The sequence below is a fragment of the Cricetulus griseus genome, chromosome 2 (assembly GCF_003668045.3).
Source record: "Cricetulus griseus strain 17A/GY chromosome 2, alternate assembly CriGri-PICRH-1.0, whole genome shotgun sequence".
Taxonomy (NCBI): Eukaryota; Metazoa; Chordata; class Mammalia; order Rodentia; family Cricetidae; genus Cricetulus; species Cricetulus griseus.
In genome coordinates this window covers 454771099-454793871 of record NC_048595.1, presented here as the reverse complement: position 1 = coordinate 454793871, position 22773 = coordinate 454771099, and the positions used below count along the sequence as shown (strand labels likewise).

At 46.2% G+C, this 22773-nt stretch overlaps 1 protein-coding gene across 2 annotated transcripts in view; it reads right to left on the bottom strand.

Annotated features, from left to right (window-relative positions):
- Positions 1–4006: 4006 nt before the first annotated feature.
- The window catches only part of Ppp4r1 (protein phosphatase 4 regulatory subunit 1), a 43188-nt gene continuing 24421 nt past the window's right edge, over positions 4007–22773 (bottom strand). Inside the window, exons 10-20 of one of the 2 annotated variants that reach the window (XM_027397766.2) lie at positions 22462–22589; positions 17992–18503; positions 16577–16749; positions 15054–15149; positions 12355–12540; positions 10200–10361; positions 8933–9033; positions 7517–7637; positions 7297–7431; positions 6387–6528; positions 4007–5110 (exon numbers count right to left, since the gene is read on the bottom strand). In XM_027397766.2, the coding sequence (XP_027253567.1) occupies positions 4947–5110; positions 6387–6528; positions 7297–7431; positions 7517–7637; positions 8933–9033; positions 10200–10361; positions 12355–12540; positions 15054–15149; positions 16577–16749; positions 17992–18503; positions 22462–22589 (1920 nt within the window). In that variant the 3' untranslated portion in view covers positions 4007–4946. Of the gene's footprint in view, positions 5111–6386; positions 6529–7296; positions 7432–7516; positions 7638–8932; positions 9034–10199; positions 10362–12354; positions 12541–15053; positions 15150–16576; positions 16750–17985; positions 18504–22461; positions 22590–22773 lie in introns of both variants that reach the window. The other variant, XM_027397767.2, reaches the window with a different exon arrangement.

Sequence of the window (22773 nt, the reverse complement as noted above, 5' to 3'; positions counted from 1 at the left end):
CCTCCAGGGTGTCCCCTGAGCCTGAGGAGTGAGGTTGTGTTGTATTGGTTGGAAGCAACACCATAGTCCTTTGGTCTCTGTGCTTTGACCAGTTGTGGCTTTCTGTAAACTGCTGCTGCAGATGGTCTGCAGGTAGGACAGTATTCAGAATGGCACTGGTTAGGAGAGTGACCATCCTAGGTTCTCCCCTGGGTCCCTGTTCTCTTCGGGCATGGGAGATTGGCTAAGTTGACAGTGCTAGGCATGAAATGTATTCAGTGACTGTTGGCTACCCATGGGATAGAAGTACTGCTATTGTACCTTGTCGAATACTTTACCATGTTGGTCACCGTGGTTCACTGGTGTTATTAGCTGGATGGGGCTATTGATAGCTTTACTGTTGGCAGCTTGCATGACTCCATCCCAAACCATCATGAGCTAGTTCTCAATGAGGCGGTTCCCAGGTCAGTTCTTGCAAATCCTGTATTGGATGTGTGCAGTGTTGTATTATTTCATTGTTTACAGCTGAGTAGTAGCCCCCTGTGTGTATGTACTGAATTATTTCTTGATATGAGGTCTCATGATTCCTTATGGTTCATCTGGACAGCTGGCCAGTGGGCTTCTGGGCTCCTGCTTACGTGCTTTCCAGCACTAGGGTTATAGGCACACACCACCATCATCCAGTATCTTATATATGAAATGCTGGGGACTGTGGCTTACGTTTTTATGCTGTGTGGCAGGCACACTACTAAGCACAAGGCCAACCTGACCCCTGTCCACCCTTTTCTAGACGGCAGGAGTGTGTGTACCTGCTCACTCTGGGCACAGGGGTTCTGGCAGAGTCAGACAGTGGATATGGAGGAATACTAGTGCTGTCTGGGGCGGTAGCCTGTGGCAGGCGTCTTCAGCTGCAAAAGATCCACTAGCCGTTTCGAATTTCTCAGAGATTTTAAAAAGTATTTGCGTTGCTACTCTTGCCGTCAGATTTTGCATGGAGAGGGCAGTTTATAGAAGGGATGGTCACAAGTCCTGTGGAAGATGGGGCCAGCCAGCTATGACGACCCCTCTGCCTGGCTGTCACCCACCCAACAGTTGAACAAGGACCTTCCATGGTTAGCTACACAGCATCAAGCAGCTATAGGGGATGGATTATTTTGTACTGTTCATAAACTGTCATGAGAATGTGTTATCTCTTTGCTTTTACATCAGGAAAATTCCTTCACGCACTAACTGCTCTTGGCTTTTCCCGGGGCATGCAGCTTTGTAGGCTTTCTCCCAGTCTACTGCTGTGCCCTGTATCCCAGCTGCCGAGGAGCTGGCATTAAAAGGTGGTGCATGTCAATCTGGTTCAAACTAGAGTCACTGGGGGAAAGATAACCTCCCTTGAGGGTTTTTTTTTCCCTTCCATCACAGTTGCCTGAGGTGCACTGTTCTAATCAGTGATTGATATAGGGTGGGCAGTGTCACCTGGGTAGGTGGTGCTAGTAAGCCCTGGGGGAGCAAGCTGATGAGCAGTGTTGCTCCAGTTTGTTTCTGTCCTGCGTTGACTTCCCTCAGGGATGGACTTTGAAAGCCAGATCAGCTGTCTCCTCCCTATGCTGGGTTTGACACTCGACACAGTACTAGCTATCTCTAGGGAGAGGAGTGTTGGCTGAGGGACTGCCTCCATCAGGCTGGACGGGGCAGGTCTTCATCTTCCTTGCATTTTGAATGAATGATTGATACGGGAATGCCCAGCCCACTGTGGGCAATACCACCCTGGGCGGGTGGTCCTGAGATGTGTAAAAGAAACCAGCTGAGCAAGCCTTGGGGAGCAAGCTAATAAGGAGTGCTCCTCCAGTCTGTTCCACAGTACAGAGTGCTCCTCCACAGTATGCCTCAGTTCCTGTCTCCAGGCTCCTGCCCTGGCTTCCTTGATATAAATGATGTCATAGGAGACAGTCTTTCCTTCCTCCCTTGCAAACCAGGGTGGACATTGGTCCCAGAGTGGAGCACTGCTGTTGTAGATGCGACTCTTGTTTTGGGTTATAGAAGTGTTAGGAACTCAGTCTGCAAAGATAGTTGAGCGCTCGACTTAGTGAACTCTTCGGTAGGAACTTGGTAAATACTGAGAAATGCAGATGATGGGGTCTGACTTGTCAAGTTGGAGTCCCTCAAAGACTGTTGTAGTTTGTGTAGCATTTTGAATCAGGTATTTGTGTTTTGGTCCGCTAGGGCTGAAAACTGAGTTGTGATTAACAAGAGACCAGTACCACTGAATGAAAGAAACCTTTGCTTTACCAAGACAGCTGATGTTGGTTGACTCAGGCTGAAAAACCAGCTGTGATTAAGGAACCAGCATCACTGAGGTCAAGTCTCTGGGAAGCGTCTCTAAGGTTGAGCACACAGGTATGTTCCAGGGTGGGCAGAGCTGTATCTCTGAGTTTGCTGTTCAGCTTAGCAGTGGGGCTTAGAATCTTCCACATGGTCCTGGTTTTGAAGGTATGAGAGGGTGAGTCACAGAGAGCAGCTGATGCCTGGAGCCAGGAAGCCAGGTTGGAACTCCTGCAGGGGCCAAGAGGCCACTGGAGAAGGTGCTGGAGTTGTACTGGAGGGTCCTGGAGAGAGCTAATGCTTGCCATGGTAAGACAGGGTCAGTCCTAAAGAACCAGGAAGGCTATTTGTGCTTACAGCCTCGGCTACAGTGACCACCCCAGCACCAATGACAGTGGCAGTGTAGAGTGCTGCTCCCCCGTGTCTCAGACACTGAGATGTTTACATTGTTGGGAGTTTGGTTTTGCTGTTCTTTCCTCTTCAAGTAAGAAATTACATGAATCTCATACTTGTAAAGTGTTGAACGGATTTAAATTTAGGGCTTTCAGGCTGTGTTTTGTCCTGTTAACGTGAGATATTGGGGACAAAGGAAAGACTGTGGTTGATAGTGATGTGTGGGGTCCCCTGGAAAGGGGGCCTCACAATTGATGGAGGGCATTTTGATTGACTGTAGTGGGAGGGCTCAGCCCAGTGTTGAGATGCTGCCCCACAGGCAAGGGGTCCAGGGGTATGTGAGAGTGTCCCAGCAAGCAGTGTCCTCCATGGCTGCTGCCCTGACTTCCCTCAGTGATTACAAAGTGTAAGTTTTTTCCTTCTCAAGTTGTTGGTCATGGTGTTTATCCAGCAATGGAGATGCTTTTTCTTATTTTGAATTCGCCAGAGAGTAATCAAACACAGGCTTTTTGCACGCACTGTGTTAAGGTTGTTCAACAATGCAGGGACCTTCCTGACTTTAGTGGCCACACTGGACTCTCGGTGAGCGGGGTCTGGAGGGAGGGATGCCCCAGGAGGATGTCAAGCAGCAGGGAGCTGCGCCTTTGACACAGTGCTCTAACACACCACAGACTGAAAATACTGTTTTCATTGCCACTGTCTTCAAAAACTGCAGCAGCTGGTAACATCATTTGCAGAACTGAAGGTCTGAGGGGCAAAAGTGGGTTACTGTAGTGGACCGTGCTGAAGTTAAGAGTAAATAAGGCTGAAGCTACCCAAACACAGCTCTGCTGTTGTCTTCAGGAGTCTGTGAGGCCCAACACCAAGAACATTGCTGCCCTGGCCCACCCACTCTCCAAGCAGTGTGCTAGTGTGGGTTTCTTATCCATTCTAACTCGTTTGCCAGTGGGATTTGCTCACTCTTTCGTTTTTATTGCAAGGGCTTGTCTGTGGGAGTTTACATGGGAGCAACCCAGCCCTCAGTGGGTGCCCCCTCCCCCAGGAGTGATGGGGACTGCACAGTAGGAACAACTAGAATTTGCATCACAGCACTCGGCGCCTTCACACACCCTCGTGCAATTGCACAACCCTGTGGGCAATAGGGCCTTCCTAGTTCCCATCTTACAGATGGGGAAACCGAGGCTCGGAGATGTCTGTCTGCATTTCAGGAGCTTCAGGGTAAGGCTGCTGATCACAGCATCCCTAGTCTGAGGCTGCTGCTGTGAGCTAGGAGTAGGACTGACTGACGAACACCTGGCAGATCCCAAAGAGACTACTGAGCTAGGTAAAGACAAATATTTTAATCTTTCCCCCGTCTTATGCTAAGTAATACAGGTCACATATTCCATTTATTTGTAGACATTTAGAAAACAAAGTGGGTGGCATCTCTTTATAGGTCCTATTAATTTTATTTGGAACTTTTACCACAACAGTTCTAACCTCATGATTAAGGCTGCAGGCCCCAGAGTGGTCACGGGTCTGTGCAGCGTGGGACGAAAAGGTTGCACCTCAGAGCTGACCATGATCAAGTTAAAACACCTGACACAATATTTGTGCTAAGAAATTTCCTTCAGGTCATGACCAGCATGAAAAACAAATCAGGAGAGAGATTCTGTAAATATACAGCAATGTGCTGCAATAGGGGTCAAAATCAGATTCTATTTAGTGTTAACATCAAGCCCTTACCTTAGGAGAGAAAAAAATCTCCTTTGTCATTTACATATGCCAAGAACTATTCACACTTAGGGCTGGGCAAGGCAGCCAAGGAGCCGGGCAGGCTCACACCTGTGAGGAATGCTTAGGCTAATACTGAAGGTCTTTCTTTCCCGTCTGGTGCATCCACCTTCTGGCCTCGAGTATCTCTTATCAGCCATTAAACAAAGCCAGGAGAAAGCAATGCAGGTCTCTGGGAACCTCATCCTTGCCCAAGGGAAACCGCTCTGCCAATTCAAGTCATTCAGTCAGGAAGATGAAGTAACAAGTTAAGGCTTTGGTGACATTATAATCCTCTGAGAAATTACTTTCCCTTAAGTCAAGATAAGATAATAGTGTTTACTGTACTTTCTCTTGACTCTTAAAACCACTGGTACTGGGAGTAGGCCACTTGCACCTGGGAACGAGATGGCAGGAGGAGGTCCCCCCCACAGCTGTCCCACACTGGTGCCGGGCAAGTCGAGCCTGGCTCTGGTAGAAGGGGGCAGGAGGACACCACGCTTCCGGGTTCAGTACGTCGAGGAAGCCGTACTCATTGCGTCTTCAGAGGCTTTGGTGCTGGACGGGTGAATGCTTGCGAAGTACTTGACGTCACTGTCTCGGTCCATCTGAAGGGCCATGATGGTCTGCTCCACAGCCTCCTGATGACAGCTGGCAGAGGCCAGGAAGTACTCTACAAATGACATGTCCAGTACGCAAGGTTAACCTTGGCATTTTAGAGCAAGGATAGTCTAGTCGATACAGAAAGCTCACTGTCTAATCAATACAGCTCTTCCCAAGTGTAATAGTTTGAGAGCTCATTTGTTGCAGGGGAAAAAAGCATCAAAAGGGATTGCGAGATTTCTTGTTTTTATGGTATTTTTAGCTATTAGCTCAGAAAAGGAAAACTATATGCACACTCTTTCTGGGGGGTGGGAGCACCTATTTTTGTGTGGCATTTGGAGAAGGCAGTCACAGTACCTAAACCAAAACAACAAATGCTACAGGGTGCCTGTGTCTTCTGCCAAACAAACGAAGGGCAAAGAGGCCTGGCAGTCAAGGTTCACACTGCAGGCAGTGTCTTCACAGTCCACATATGCCTTGCCATATGTGGAGGTCAGAGAACAGCTTCTGGGAGTTGGTGCTCTCTTTCATCCTGTGGGTAATGGGGGTCCAACTCAGGTCTTCAGGGTTGGCAGCAAATGTAGAATCTGCAGAACCAGTCCTGATGCTCCATATTCAGATTATTATAAGTGTGTGTGTGTGTGTGTGTGTGTGTGTGTGTGTGTGTGAGCAGGAGGTGGAGCTGCATGATTGAATGCCATCCCTTGTATTTTGTTGTTTTTTGTTTTTCACGACAGGGTTTCTCTCTGTAGCTTTGGAGGCTGTCCTGGAACTCACTCTTGTAGACCAGACTGGTCTCGAACTCACAGAGATCCACCTGCCTCTGCCTCCCAAGTACTGGGACTAAAGGCGTGCACCACCAACGCCCAGCCATTCCTTGTATTTTGAGACAGATTCTCTTACTGAGCCTTAAGCTTGTCAACTTAGCTAGACTGGAGGGCCAGTGACTCCCAGGATCTGCATGCCCTTGCCTGGGAGCACTGGGGCATGCACTGGGGCATATGCCCACACTACACTTTTCCACACAGGTTCTTGTTATCAAATGCAGATCCTCATGCCTGCAGAGCAAAACAGACTGAGCCTCTCCCCAGACACCATCATTACCAAACCTTTAAGATTACTGAATTTTAAGTTAAAAAAATACGGTATGCCCAGGATAAAAGAAATTTCTACCCCAAACACCAGTATCTTAGTAAAAAGACCTTTCAGTGTTCTGTACACTTGAGAAAACGATCATGAACTTATCTTCCTGGCAGATTCTTTATTGCTCAAGTGTGACCCAGGAATCTGCTCCTTATCCACACACTGTCCTTCCTGTCCAATACGTCCTATCAGCTGCCACCCACCTTTCTCTAGTAGAGTCTGGCGCAGTGTTTTTGCAAGCAGCACTCTGACATTTGGAACCCTATCATTTGCCAAGGTCAGCAAATGTGGCATCAGGTGCACAGCAAACTCGTCCATGGGGAGGCAGTCGTCTTCAATGACAGTCTAGTGGAAAGAAGCAACCATCACACAGAGGACAGAACCCTTCGTGGCAACTTAAGGGGTATAGATTTTAGGGTCCATGCTTAGACCAGAATTCCAGGTGTATGCAAACTCAAAACCCAAACCAAGCAACATGTCTATTGTACATGCTAACCCAAACAACACGTGTCTATTGTACATGCTAAACCAAACAACACATGTCTATTGTACATGCTAACCCAAACACATGTCTATTGTACATGCTAACCCAAACACATGTCTATTGTACATGCTAGGAACACATGTCTACTGTACATGCTAGGTAAGACACCATGTCATGCTTCAGTAAGTCCATGATGTTCCAGTCAAGATAAACAGGTGGTGTCTACTCGGATGCTACCTGTGGTTTTGGTAAAAGCAGTCAGAGCCTTTGAGTTTAGGGCTTCTCACGGGTCTGACTTTATGTCCCTCAGCTCCTCTCCCCCAGTCCCTTTAGGTCGTTGGCAATTCACCATCCTGCCTCACCTACTTCTCAAGTGCTGAGATTACAGGTGTGTCACGTGCACCGTGCTTGGCTTCAGTTGCAATTTTAAATTGCAGAGACCTTTATTTCCCAGCCGCCTCCTGGTGTGCCTTGTGCTGTGTTTGGCACATGTCTGGCTGAATGAACCACACAGATCCTGACTGTGAGAAGCACGCAACCTCACGACAGACAGCCAGGGACTGCAGTTCTTATGAGGAGGGAGGAGCTGGGCTTGGGAGCACTCAGTAGGTGTGCCCGGCCTTTCTTACCTGGCACACAAAGACGAACGCTTGCCGACCAGACCATCTCGGACACCTGCCGAAATTCTCCACCAGCTCATTGATGAGGTCTACTCCAAATGTTGGGGGTGTTGCTGTGTGGAGTTTCTTCACCATTTCACTGACCTAAGGGAAGCAGAAAGTAAGGCTGGCTCCCATCAGTCCTGTGACTGCACAGCAACGATGGAAAGGCCAACGAGCTGAGACATACCAACTTGTAGGAAATCCAACGGACTGAAGAGACCTTGTCTGCACACAGATTCAGAGCAATAGGACGCAGGTAATCATAAACATCTCTGGGACTATACAATTCTAGAAGTAAAATCAGCTGTCTGCAACGACATAAATGACAAAAACAATTAAAATTCAACCAAGCTTTAAAAACAAGACAACAGGTTAACTGTGTGGTAACACTGGACACCAAGTTCTTATGATCAAGCAGGCTTCTGTGCCAAGTGACCTCTAGGCCTCCTGGAATGCACAAAAGGGGATATTCACACCAGTGAATTCAGGGCCTGCACATCCCTGAGAAACAGGTGGGGCGGGTGCTTCTGTGGGGCCACCGGCTTCAGGTGCCAAGCATGCATTTCTTGTCCACATTACCCAGCGTCAAGTACTTTGTTACAGCATCAGCAGACTAAAAACATTCAGGAATGGAGACAGAGCAGAGCATTTCCTTGACTGGAACGTCACTCATGGTTTTCCTACGGCATTGGTTTACAACAGCGATTATCAACCCTTCACAAGGGTCGCCTAAGAGCATCCTGCATATCAGACATTACATCATAATTCATAACTAGCAAAGTTACAGTTCTGAAGTAGCAATGAAGATTTTATAGCTGAGGAACTACATTAGGGGGTCAAAGCATTGGGAAGGTTCAGAACCACTGTGCTAGAAGGTTCTGAGATTACAAACACAAAGATGCAAGTGAGCTCAGTGGGCAGCTGAAGCAGACAGCCACACCCAGGTCAGGACAGGACTCTATCAGTCTTCAGGGGACTTGCTGTGGTCAACAGGATTTAGAAATCCTCTCCTGACATTAATTCCCACAGAGGCAAGCCCCAAGGGGACACAAAGTGTCATCTCAGGGAATAGAGTGTGTGCTAAGCAATGTGACCAGACAGCTCACAACCACCCAGAGTCACAGGTAACGCATGAAGGCAAAAAACTGACATGCGTAAAATTCAACACTGAAATTAAGGGCCTCCTTTTGATACCAAGCAAACATCCTACTGCTGGAGGCCTGTACAAGACTGAAGCTGGCAGCAGAGGGGACAGCCTCTGAGAAAGCCCAGATGCCAAAGATTCAGGCAGAACTTGGAGGAGAGGCTGTCTATCAGTACAGGGACAACAGGGAGCTGAGGGTGGAACGGAACACTCGGGGCAAAGAGGAACTGGCAATGCTGCCCTGAGCGACAGTGACGGGCCTCGGGGATGAACAGAGACAGCAGATTTATTAACACCCAGCTCCACGGGATCCAGGACAGTAAGACAGGAGTGATGAGAACGATGAAGGCACACCACCTCAGAGAAGCTCAGAGGTGCATGAGGCCAGGAGGACAGTAAAAAGGGAAAGCTGAGAAAAACCCACCCCTGCAAGACAGCGTCAACAGGGTTAGAACTTACTCTGCCAATTCAGCACGAAAGCGCCAATTCCTACTGTTATCTGTCACCAAAAACTCCTGGAGTTGATAAAGGTACTCTCTTCTCTTGTCAATGTGAAGGAGCTGTTGCAACAAAAGGAAACCCTGTGATTAACTAGGACAAGGCACAGGCGTTGTTTCTTTTCTTAGAGGAAAGCAGATTGAATAACATGGTGATTCCCTTGGAGAAGCAATGTGCTGGCAGGGAGGCCACAAGAGAGCAGGGGCTAAATTAGCTGTGCTCTAGTTTGCTTCTGAAGACAGTGTCTTTCACCCAACCTGCATTGTTTGCCTAGGCTGGCCGCCCATTCCATAACCCATCATGAGGACAGATGCAGGTGCTTGGGATTTGAACTCAGGCCTTTTGCTTTTACAGCAAGTACAGAAGCCACCTCCCAGCCCTTGTATTAAAATGGGTCTTAGGGACTGGAGACTGGAGAGAAGACGGCTCTAGATGAGGGCTCTTGACGAGGGCCTAGGTTCTGCTTCCAGCAGCCACATGTTGGTCACTTGGGTTCCCGGGTCATCAGACCCCCCCTTCTGGCCACCTCAGACTCTACACATATGTGCCGGGCGTGGGCACGCACACACATCAGACTCTTCTGTGGCTGTAGCAATAACAGAAAGCTTCTCTGTCCAGTTTCTCACTATCATGAAGAGTGGCTGGTTCTCAAGGAAATCTAGTAGACCCCACATGAAAGTGAGCAAACTTAATACCACAATGGAAGGTGTGAACATCAAGTTATTCCTAAGTGTATTGAGGCTGGCGTCCTCGGTTAAGTCCTTATAAAAATATATAGGTTAGTAGTTATGGTTGATAATTAAGACTGAGCTAGCCATTAAGAAACCCTAGTCATTGGCCAGCAGCATTGTAACTAATATAAGACTCTGTGTGTTATGTGGGAGCCCTAAAGCCTCAAGAGCTGGCGGAAAACGTTATTGTTACAATATTTCTTTAGTAAGAAACAGAAACAGGCAGGCAGTGGTGGTGCATGCCTTTAGTCTTAGCACTCAGGAGACTGAAGCAGGCAAATCTCTGAGTTCAAGGCCAGCCTGGTCTACAGAGTGAGCTTCAGGACAGCCAGGGCTACACACAGAGAAAACCTGTCTCAAAAACAACAACAACAACAACAAACAAAAGACATTGCTACACACACACACACACACACACACACACACACACACACAGAGGAATTTAGGCTGAGAGTAGACTTTTAGTACATTTTTATGCAAAGGGATTTAAGAGTTACCTTCAGGAAGTCATGCAAGTGTTTGAGAACACCTATCCTGACTTCATCTAGGTCTTTTAAAAATCCATTAAAAATTGGAACCAGATCTGCAGCTGTCAACTGATCTCCAAGAATAACTGCAAGTTCATGGATGGAGAATGCTAAAGTTCTTCGAACTTTCCACTGCAGAAATAAAAACTGGGTTAGAAAGTTAAATACAAAGTGCTTTGTACTTTAAATGTTATTAACCTCAAAAATACGTCAGGGCCAATGAGATGGCTCAGCAGGTAGATGCACTTGTCCACAAAAAGATGAGCTGTGTGTGACTTGGGGATCCCACAGTTGGTAGCAGGGAGCTGAATCCAGAGTGTCCTCGGGCCTACACAGGCATGCATGCACGTGTGCACAGGCATGCACGCGTGAGCACACACACACGCGCGCGCGCACACACACACACACACACACACACACACACACACACACACACACACACACACACGAGCGCATTTCCTGGCATCCACATGCACAGATACACTTAAAAAAATTACATCATGACTTTAATCCCACCCAGCACTTGAGAGGCAGAGGCAGACGCAGGTGGATCTCTGTGAGTTCGAGGCCAGCCTGGTCTACATACAGAGTCCCAGGACACCCAGGGCTACATAGTGAGACCTTGTCTCAAAACAAAAACAAAAATACCCCTCCCCGCAACAAAATAACAAATTACATCAGAATACAATTAACATATTTCTGTGTCAAACGTCATGATAAAAATTTAAATTCTCTTTATGGTACTTACTGTTTCCCTTTCACTTATAAAGAAAAAACGTTTGGGCATCACTAATCCAGCTTGTGTAGTTCTCTGAACACTAGGTGGCAGATGTGTTGACAGCCACATGAATTAAGCTGTGCCCTCTGCTGCTCCACACAGTGCTTTCTTCACAATCCGTTACCTTATCTCAATAAAACCCAAAACTTGTTTGCGCAACTGGCAATGTAAGAAACCCAAGAACAAAATATTTCTGTGTGTATGGCACACGCACACAGACACAGTAAACCTGTACACTCTAGCTCACCATATGAAAGAGACAAAGGCAAAGATGCCCTGTGGAGGATGGGAGCAGAAAGAAAAGGCCATGTAAGGACACCCTAGAATTCTTCAGCACAGAAACTGAAAACTGCTGATGGAAAATGGTTCCCTGCAGAGCCGGTGGTTAAGACGCTTCAAGGGCCTGTGTCACAGGAAGGTTCTTCTGTCCTGCTGAGTCACCGTACTTGTGTCTTGAATGGGTATAACCTCTGCATTTACCACCTGTGGAAACTAGGCCCAACAACTGTTTTCTTTATAAGAAATAGTAACTACACTAAGAGAACAGCGTTTCTGTTACTGGCTTCTTGGTTTTGGTTTGTTTCTTGGGATGGGTAGAGGGCAAGGGGGTCAAATTTTGGCACATGGAAAGCAGACTGACCTAGAGGAAATTAAGTCAAAGAAGGCCTGGAAAGAGAAACAGAAGTCCACACACAATCCCCTAGAGGCCAAGGGTTCACTTCCATCTTTGAGGATCTTGGCACCAAAGCTTATGTTAAGCGGAGACAGTTCTATCAAGGTGTGAAAAACCCAGTTAGTGCAAAAACCAAAGCGGCACTTAGCGCAGGAGTTTTAGGGGGGATGTGCCATCTTTTAGTCTCAAGAACAAATCTATAAAGGAGAGAACACGTCTGCCTGGGAGGAGGGCTCAGACTGCTCTAAGCTTTTGACGTCTCTGTGACACCAAGCGCACGCTAGGACATAGAGTTCTTGAGACTTTGGAGGCCAAGCACTACATACACTACCCCAGACTCACACCCTCTCTCACACTCACTCAAGTCACACTCATTCAGTCACACTCAGTCGCTCACACTCAGTCACACTCACACTCAGTCATAGTCACACTCACCCACTCACACACTCAGTTACAATCACACTCAGTCACAATCACACTCAGTCAGTCACATTGTCACACTCAGTCATTCCCACTCACACACACTCTCACCCACACATTCTCACACTCAGTCATTCCCACTCACACATACTCTCACCCACTCACACTCAATCACTCCCACTCACACAGTCACACACACACACTCCCACCCACTCATCTCACACACTCAGTCACAGTCACACACACTCACTCACCTGCATGTCTGACGCCAGGGTCTCGTACGTCTCTCTCAAGCAATGCCAGTTCTGCCTGCCCAGAGTCAAGGCCACGCCCGGCAGACTGTATGCACAGTGCTTGGCGATCTCAGTGTCCACTGTCTGTGCTCGAGAGGGGTCGGTCATTGACAGGTACTGATCTAGTAACGCTTGTGGAACAACGTCCTAACCAACAAAGGGAAATGACATAGTACATTTTCAACATTTAGACACATTTTCAGCAGGTCAGACATCAATGTGACAAATTAAGTTTAAAATATATCAGTATTCATGTTAAAAAAATGGAAAACTCTAGTGACTGAGATTAAGAACTATGATACACAAGACCGAGGAGCCAGCTAATCTGGTGCAAGCAAACCTGAGTTGAAATCCCAGCACCCATCTGGAGTCAGGATGGTGGTCGAGTCGATGGAAGGATTCCTGGGGCTTGCTACTGACTAATCTAGCCAGATTGGCGGGCTCCAGGTTCAGCAAAAGACCTTGTCTCAAAAAATAAGGTTGGGGGCTGGAAAGATGGCCCAGTGGTTGAAAGTGAACGTTGCTCTTGTCGAGGACCCAGGGTTCACATCCCAGCACCCGCACGGTGTCTCACAAACACCTGTAACTTTAGCTTCAGGAGACCCAATGTCCGCTTCTAGCCTCTGGGAGACCAGGCACACATGTGGTGCACACATGTACACTCAGGCAAAACACCCATACACATAAAATAATAAAATTTTAAGAAGAGGTTGGGAGTGACTGAAGCAGACACTGTGGCCTCCACACATATGCACAAACACTACTCATGTCACAAACACACACCCCAAAAAAGGCCATGTGCTAAGCAAATGTACATATGCACACACACACACACAAAATAGAGCAGGTTAAAGGGCAGAACTAATTACTAAGTAGAAAAGATACATCACAAGCAAAGCTATGGCAGTTTCCTTTGAGCCTTACACGATTAGTAACTAACTGTGCTTCCTAGCAGGGGCATGGCAGTGTGTGCCTGTAATCCCAGCACTTAGGAGGCCGGGGCAAGAGGGTCAATTTAAAAGCCAGCCTGCGCTAGGTATATGTACCAGAACTGTGTCCAAACAAAGGAAAAAAAAGGTTAAAACCATGTTCCTTCCATGGAAATTTTAAAACATACTGGAGCTGGACATGGCTATGGACATCTTTAATACCACCACTCAGGAAGCAGAGAGAGGCACACAGATCTGAGTTTGAGGCCAGCAGAGCTACACATCGAGACCCTGTCTCAAGAAAACAAACAAACAAAAAATTAAAGCCACATTCCTTTTACAGAAATTAAAAACAACAAAACAGAGTGCACACATCTGTTTGGAGATTATGGGGGAACATGTGCACACTGTCTCGTTAAGGTGTGTACAATGTACTTCTGGAAGGCGAGGTAACAGACTGTTGCTTCCAAGGAAGTAAAATGGAGAGCGGCGAGGAGTCCACGCCTTTCCCCTTTAACTCTGCTGCTTGTGCACAGAAGAAATTTACTAAAAGCCGGGCAGCAGTGGCGCACGCCTTTAATCCCAGCACTCGGGAGGCAGAGGCAAGCGAATCTCTGTGAGATCGAGGCCAGCCTGGTCTACAAAGAGCTAGTTCTAGGACAGCCTCCAAAGCCACAGAGAAACCCTGTCTCGAAGCCCCGCCCTCCCATTTTTTTTGTTTTTTACTAAAACTGAGATGATCTACGTGAGACTTTAAAATACTTTTACAATATAGGTGAGAAAAGTATGTTTCAAGACAGGTTGCACATACCGGGTGTTGGTGGTGCACGCTTTTAATCCCAGCACTCGGGAGGCTGAGGCAGGCGGATCTCTGTGAGTTCGAGGCCAGCCTGGTCTACAAAGCGAGTACCAGGATAGGCTCCAAAGCTACACAGAGAAACCTTGTCTCAAAAAATAAAAACAAAAACAACAACAACAAAAATAAGACAGGTTGCACAATGATTCTATTTTAAAAAAGAAACACAATTCCGACAACGTACTGTTTGACTTAAGAGTCTACTTAGAGTATCACCTCCCAGAGGCAAACAACACACAGATATTACAATAGAGTGTACTGGGGTCTGTGATCTGCAGGGCTCCACAGGTACCTGTGGAGATGAGCCTGGGCCACAGCTGTCAGGCTAACAGGCTCCAACCTGCTCATGGGAAGACTGCCAAGGTACATTTCCACTAAGGAAATGAAGGACATGATAGACACAACCTGTATTTACAGATCTGTGACTGGTGACCAGCCTGGCTGCTCCTGAAGTACGAGGGTAGCCTGGACTATACAGTGAGACCCTGACTAAAGAACAAAACAAGGCAAATAAAATCTCTAAAACTGGAATGCAACTTAGTACCAATAATACTTTATATTGGCTTTGGGCAAATTTTTATATTCAAATCTCCTAAATCAAGTTATACTGTGTAATCCGTGCAACTTGGAGCTGAGGAAATCACTAAGTAGCATGAGATTACTGCATTTATCTCCAATGATAAGAAGCAGGCACACACCTTTGTTTACATACCCCATAAACACCAGAGTTAGCAGAGCCATGTGCTCTGTGTGTGTTAGCCCCCTCACCACACGGGATGAGCTGAAGTGTTCAGCCATTACAAAAGTTAAATTAAGTGGCTCATTAGCAGGCTTTGGAGGAGGATAAGGACTTCGTGTCACAGCTTGCCACTCACCTGTACTTTCGATCTCCTTTCTTCATCAGGGCTTAAGCCATCACTGGCGATCACGTCTGCACCTTCATCGACACAGTGAGGGGTGGCATCCATACTCTGTTAAGAGAAAAATCTACTTCAAGAGCTGCCTCCTGGAAACGCTCCCCGTATTAGCCTCTCTCACTGGGCTACTTACCCTCACAACTGTCAAAAGATACAGACAGAGATTCTTTAGATTACAGGGTTTATAAACATATCAAGGCCTCCTAAAGTCGAGTGCTTTTAACCAAGCTTGTGGACTAGCTATTAAGTGTCCAGAAGTGAGTTTCAGGAAAGTGTAAGTTTGTGGGGCTGCAGGATGGCTCAATGGTTAAGAGCCTTGTTCTTACAGATGGTCTGGATTCAATCTCGAGCACCCCACACACACTGACTCATAACCCTCTCTAACTCCAGTTCTAGGAGATCCAATGCTCTCTTCTGACCTTTGTGGGCACCAGGCATGCACATAGTACACAGACATACAAGCAGGCAGAACACTCATACACATTGAATAAATTTTAAGAAGACTTTAAAGGAAAAATTAATCAGCCCATTTATAAAATATAGGGAGGGTTCTTTCAGTCAACTTTCTTAGAGTCCAATGGTAGTTTTTCTATGATTCCTAGTCATGGTTTTTAACAACTGGTTTTGCAAGTAGCTGCTTCCAACAGCCACACTCCTATACAAACACACACAAAATCTGCTGTACAAAAAAAAAAAAAAAATGCAGTCAAATGTCCACTGCGGAGTTTCTCTCCAAAGCACAAGAACTGTGTGTGACCCAACTGCACCAGATAACAACAACAAAACCAGAAACGCACTAATGCGCTAAAAACTCTCTTGCCCTCCACTGAGTGACTCTTCCCCGAGGGCTATCACTTCGGCTGCTAGGGTTGCATGGTGCATTCTGGGAGTGAGCTGTTCCTTCTCTGTCTATAAACAGGGGAGAAGAGACAGATGCTGTGTGACTCTGGCTCAGGGGAGCGCATCAGGAAACCATAGGATCATGTGGACAGCTACATGGGTGCAGCAAAGACGAAGCTGCTAACAGTACCCACCCTCACACTTGAGTCCAGACAATGCCACAGCCCTCCGCAACATGGCCTCAAGTCCCGATCTTCTGCTCAGAGCACTGTGTTGCTTGCTGCAGTGAAATGGTCCGATCAGAAACAAAGCACCTCTCCAAAAAGAAAAGGGAAGAGTTAATTATTCTTGATAAAGGGCTTTGTTTCCAGCAAGACTATTTCACTGCAGTGAGCTACGTTAACACCCACTCATCTAGAATGGTCACACAGACAGGCCTGGGATTGACCTTTCTGAGCCTTTAGCATGACACTGAAGTCACAAGGACAGGATGAGAATAATTATTTTTACTTGATGCGAAAGGAAAAGCTAGAGAATGAACAACAGAGAAGAAGTCACTGACTAGAGAGCTGGTCACAACTGTCCCCAACAGGACTGCGAGTTCACACACCTCACTCGGTAAACACCCCTGAGCTCATTACCTCCTCAACAGCGCTGACTAACGGCCCAGGAGCATCTTGATCTATGCTACAGTCTGGCAGCTCACTGACACCCAGGTCATCTTGTAGCTCACTCCGATGCTCTATGCTGCTGGCCTCCTCGTGAGCATCCAGGGTGGAAGCGCGAAGTGCAGCTGACAGGACGTCCACCTGTGCTGTGGACAAAGGAGACAGTGAGCGGGACAGCGAGCGGGACAGCGAGCGGGACAGCGAGCGGGACAGCGAGCGGGACAGCGACAGCCGACGTTCTCTTCGGATGATTATCTGTTAGCAGGACAATGTGTGCTTCTGACACTGTGGCCAAATCATCAGTCCTTCGGGAGAGCAAGCAGGAGCCTGCAATGCATTCTGCTGCCCAGCTGCTGGAGGCACCGCAGGTCACCACGGGGCTCGGGCGCTGCTGTTACGCGTCAAGAGGACCAGCGCCACTTATTCCCTATTCTAGAAGAACCCTGGCAACATCAAGTAACGGCAGAGACACTAGAACGTCTCCATTTTAGCACAGGTCACCACCCTTCTGTGATACTGAAATCACCAGTTTGTTCCAAACACTAGGATCCCAAGAATATTGTCTTAGTTGCCCAAAGTCAAAACAACAACTTAGCAAGCACTAGTTACTAAACCTGACAATTAATACTGCTTTCCTTATACAGAAAATTCAATGGTGACTTTCATTGTTTTCAGAAATCCAGCTATAATTTGTAAATATCATTACCATCACTTCAGCTCTCTCTGGGGTCTTTCAAGTTTCCAAAGCTGAAGAGAACTGTGCTCAAAGCAGCCTATACAGAATACAGTGTGCAAATGTCTCATGCCACTGACGTGACATGAGGACTTCTGCCTCCTCAGAGCATTAGAACATATTTGACACAGACAGCTCACTTGTCTCTAGCAGAGTACCTACGTCCCACCCAGGCATGTCCACCCGGACCGCATTTCTCCAGGCCATCTCTTAGAGAGGGGTCTTTCTACTATCTTGGTGTCTCACCTTATAGGATCTGTTTGTTCTGCCAACCTTTTCTTGGGAATCTACTGTATCGACAGTTAACAAAAAGGGTTTTTCCGCCGGGTGGTGGTGGCGCATACCTTTAATCCCAGCACTTGGGAGGCAGAAGCAGGTGCATCTCTGTGAGTTCAAGACCAGCCTGGTCTACAAGTGCTAGTTCCAGGATAGGCTCCAAAGTCACAGGGAAACCCTGTCTCGAACAACCAGGCCTGGCCCAATGGTTAGTTGTGGATTTCTGCATCTGCTTCCATCTGTTTCTGGAAGAGCTTCTCTGGGGTTGTGGATTGTAGGCTGGGTATCTTTTGCTTTATGTCTGGTATCCGCTTATGAGTTAGTACATTTTTAAGATCACCTTTGGAGTAAAGAAAGAACATAATGGACTCACCCATACCTTTAACGTCTGGGTCATCCATGTGTGGCTCTAGGTTCTCTATCATTTCTTCTAATTCCTTCCGGGTAGCCATGGTGATATTAGGAGAAGCTGGTTCAGGGACTCCGGGTGCATCTCCTGTGTTCTCTGGGCTGAGTCTCTCCCCAGAGTCCTGCTGGAGCTCTTTATCAAGATCTATTTCAGGTAGAGGAGTCCTCCAGAAATAGAAGGAGTTGAACAATTCCTGATCTAAAGGAGTGGAATCTGGGGAGCTGGTGCCAACCTCTGACCGGATTGCAGACTTGCAGTTATCAGGCTTTTTATCATTCTCATCGCTAGCTGCTTCCTGATGAGACTCTGAGGACAAAGTACAGAGTGAGGAGCTGTCCTCTGGGACACTTATGTCACCTGCTGAGTTCCCAGAAGTCTTGGCGGCACAGTCTTCCCGTGTGCTCTCCAGGCTGGCACTAAAGTCTGCGGGAGCATCCTCTGTCCCCATCTGCTCCTCTTCGGCAGCATAGTGATCTTTGAGCCTTTGATTCATTTAGGGAGAAAAGAAACATGGAAGCACACAAAATAGTTACTGGGAAAAACTAGTGGAAAGCAGGACACACAGCATTTAGACTCGCTAAGTGTTTCAGAGGATCCATCACCCACAGGGACCAAATGGTCTTCCCATTGATGGTCCTGTATTCAGACATGTAAACACCTGTCAAACTTATCTCAGCAGGCAAGCATTATCAAGAGCAGGAGAAAGTGACACTTAAGAATCCTGGGGTGCTGCAAACTACTGGAATATCAGTAACAGCAGGAAGAAGTGGATTCTAAGATACGTACAAACTATTTATTTGGGGATTGTTTGTATTGCCACTGTTCAATGACACAGTGAAAGCTAAGAATCAAAACCATTTTTGCTTATAAAAGAGGAATAAGAAAAAAACTCTATAGGGCAGTAGAGAAAATACCTATTAACTATTTTATAAAAATATATTAAAATCTACTTAAGTGTAAATAAAGGGTTATTTTTATTTCTTCATCTCCTATCCTACTTCAAAAACAGGTTTTTTTCCAGAAGGAAATCAAGATATAACAGATAAGGAAAAGCAGCACAAGCTCCTAGTGAACAGGCTGCTGCCATCTGTCCCCCCAACTACAGCCTTCAGTTTCACGACTTCCGTCCCCCTGTCCTTTATCAGTGAGTAGTTGTTGGGCACCTATGAGGACCCGGGAATAAACCAGGGTTCAGGATTTGGTTTGCAGAGTTAGGTAAAGTGTCTGCTGTGCAAATGTGAAGGCCCAAGTTGAGTCGCCCAGCACTGATGCACACCTATAATTCCAGTGCCAGCAGACGAAAACAAGAGCTCTCTGGGGCCTGCTGGTCTCCTAGCACAGCTGAATTGTCAAGTGTCAAGTTCCAGGTTCAATGGGAGACCCTGTCTCAAAAAACAGGGTGGAAAACAACTGAAAGATGCCTGAATTGGCCTCTGGCTTTTAGGCACGCACGTACACAATCTTTAGCATACACAAATAATAATAAACAAAAGGAAATAAGCAGTTGTGGTTCACACCTGTAAACCCTGCCCTTGAAAGGCTGGGCTGGAGATCAAGAATTTGAAAGCAGCCAGGCCCTACAACAACAGCTAAAAATAAAACCAAAAATCCTCACCAAAACCCTGAAAACTGAGTATATGTTGTAGCACCTACTCCTGAGATTATAATTACAGGTAAACAAACAATAAACTACAAAAGCAAATCACCATCGTGACAATTAAAATGCAGCTGGGAGTGCTGGCTTACACCATTAGTCCCGAGAAAGGAAGTGAGAGGCAGTAGGATCTCTGTGAGTTCCAGGTCAGCCTAGTCTACAGAGTGGGTTTCAGGACAGTCAAACTACATATACAGGAAGAAATGTCTACTCCATCCCCAAGAGGAGGGTGTGGTCCCAAGTGGAGGGCCTGAGCATCAAGCAGAGGGTGCAAAAGGAGTGGGAACCAAGGTCTTAGAGGAAACTGCAGGTCAACCAGCAAGTGTTTATGGGGTAAATGGAAGAAAAACATTCAAGAAGAAAAAGCAACATAAAGGCAAGTGCTGCCATGAGAGACAGCAAAATGAGAGCACTACTGGATGCTCTGGAGCTAAGAGGAAGGAACAAGTGGCTGACCACTGCACCTCAGCCACTTGCTTCTGAACTTACCCTGTGTGCTATACAAAGGATGATGCGACTGTAGACAGCCTGTCACATAGGCTATGATTCTGGGGGTGTGGGTGTGGACAGTGGACACACTGACAACTATTTTGTTAACAGACAATACACACGAAATGAACCTGCTTCCCAACAGAGGGCGGGCGGCAAAATAAAGGCAGGGTGAGCACAAGGAACAGGGTGCACCCACAACAGTAAGCAGCCAGAAACAATGCAACTGTTTCAACAAATACAGCAGTGTCCACTTTTCAAAATTACTTTTGTTCTGATAGGAATCCAATCCAGGGCACATTCTAGGCCATGGCTCCATCACTGAGCTACAGCCCAGACCTCATTATTTTACTCGGTCTCTGTATGTACCATCTTCAAAGAAAGAGGTACTAATAGCCAGCAGGTCTGATAAAGACAAGATGTCTATAACCAATAAATCTTTATAAAAATGCTAAGTGACAGTACATGTTTCAGATAAAACATTACACACAAAATAAAAAGACGGAAAAACCTAGAGGCAAAACTTTACTCCAGGGGCTGGAGAGATGGCTTAGCCATTAAGACTCAATGCTCTTGTTTAGGACACAAGTTTGGGTCTCAGCAGCCACAGTGGGTGGCTTGCACACAAGCGGGCGGGCGGGCACACACACACACACACACACACACACACACACACACACATGGGGGGAACATACACATCATTAAAAAAATACAAAAATCCCTTACTTAGTCTGACACTGAGAAATATGAATCCTAGGGAACTGAAAACCTGAGAACAGAAACCAAATTCTAGTTCATCCTGGGTTCTCCGCTTTCATAGTGGTTTGGAAACACAGCAGTGCTTAAATTTAAGGCAAAGCGATCAAACCTCTGGTTCTAGGTGGCCATGCCCGACTAGACGTACAAGTGTTGCACAAGCTTTTATTGCATTTTTAAAGCATGCCCTTCCCTGCTCAGGAGTTTCCTTTCCCTTCCTAAGTCGTTAACAATTCAATGACAACTGTAAAGTCCAGGGCTACAAATAATTCAGACTTGATACCAAGACACAGCTGGTATTACAGTGCAAAGCCAATCAAGACGGCAAACTACTGCTAAATAGCTGTTCTCCAGCGACATCCCTCTAGCCATCAAGCACAACTCCACAGCCCAGCAACTGCTCTTATTAATAACATGCCACCCAAGCACAGCAAGGCGAGCAGAGCCTAGCGCCATGACCGAGAATGAAAAGGCTGACTATCTGCATCTACGGGGAGTGGTCCCTGCTGTCTTATACACATCCCTGTCTATATATTTACACACTCACTCGTCAGACCCTTTCCACATTTAAGACCAAGCTATATGCCATCTTCAGTATACTTAAATTGATCATTAAAAATAAATGTAAATAAATGATTATTAAAAAAAAAATGTAAGCTGAGTTCAGAAATGAAAAGCAGGCGACACCCACCCCACCCCACCCCACCATTTTTATAACATCCCTTCCAGCAGCGGTTCCCAAAAGCACCAAGCCCGAGCTTGCTAGAGAGACCAAGTCAGATGCCATTGTCTTCCTTTACAAAAAAACAGTACCTCAGATGTGTTTGGCAGGACAGTAGGAGAACAGGCAAAAAGGTAAAACAAGGCAGCAGAGGAGAAAGGAAGGACTGTCAAATCAAAACACCAAGAAAGCAAATACCACAGTATCAAGACCTACAGAAGAAAGTGGGCATTAGCACCAAGGCAAGGGGCTGTTCAAGAACATGTCCGCAGACGCTTACGCACGTCCCCTGCACTGTCGGACCCAAGTAGTTCTCTGAATGTGTAACCAATAAACCATAGAACTAAGTGCCAATTACAATTCCTGAATGCAGAAATCTTACAATAAGATTTCCAACCTTTATTACAATTTTGGTTATCTTTAAGTTATGCTTTTATTTAATAAGCACATTAATTTAGGACCAATTATTAATATTACAATGATCATTTTATAGACAGAGAATCCAAGACCCACATTAAATTAATTGACTATAAAGAAAAATAAGAGTCAGAGTGAACTATAAATAAAAGCAAACATATTAAAGTAGGTATTAGAAACAAAGTTTAGAAAGTATTTAATAAATGTATAAGCCTGTGTGCTGAACAACAACAGGTTCCTAGGCAAATCACCATTAAATACCAGAAACTACCGAATGTGTCACTCATATATTTAAAAAAGTAACTTTAAAACATGTACTAACTAAAAAATATTTGGGTAAAATAGTGAGAATGCCGTTTGCAAATAGTACAAGTGGAATACAAAGCTTTGTTTGATATTATACCTGTTTTTCTCTTCTGCTGGTAAATCTTCTGAATTTTTGCCCTCATCTTTGAAACACTGGCCTGAGCTAGATGGATTAGCAAACGTAGATATGAAAGGCCCCAAAGACTGAAAGGCTGCTTGGCGTACCTAAGGAGAAATGAGGACAACAAGAAAACAATAAAAGACAAATGAAATAACAATGCACACACAGAGAGTGACTACTCTGCACACACCAAAGTACAGGACCATAGGAAAGCCCTGTCAGAGAACCCTGAATCCATCTTTCCTTGGGATTTAAAAAGCTTTATAATTTTTTTCTTTAACTTTCAGT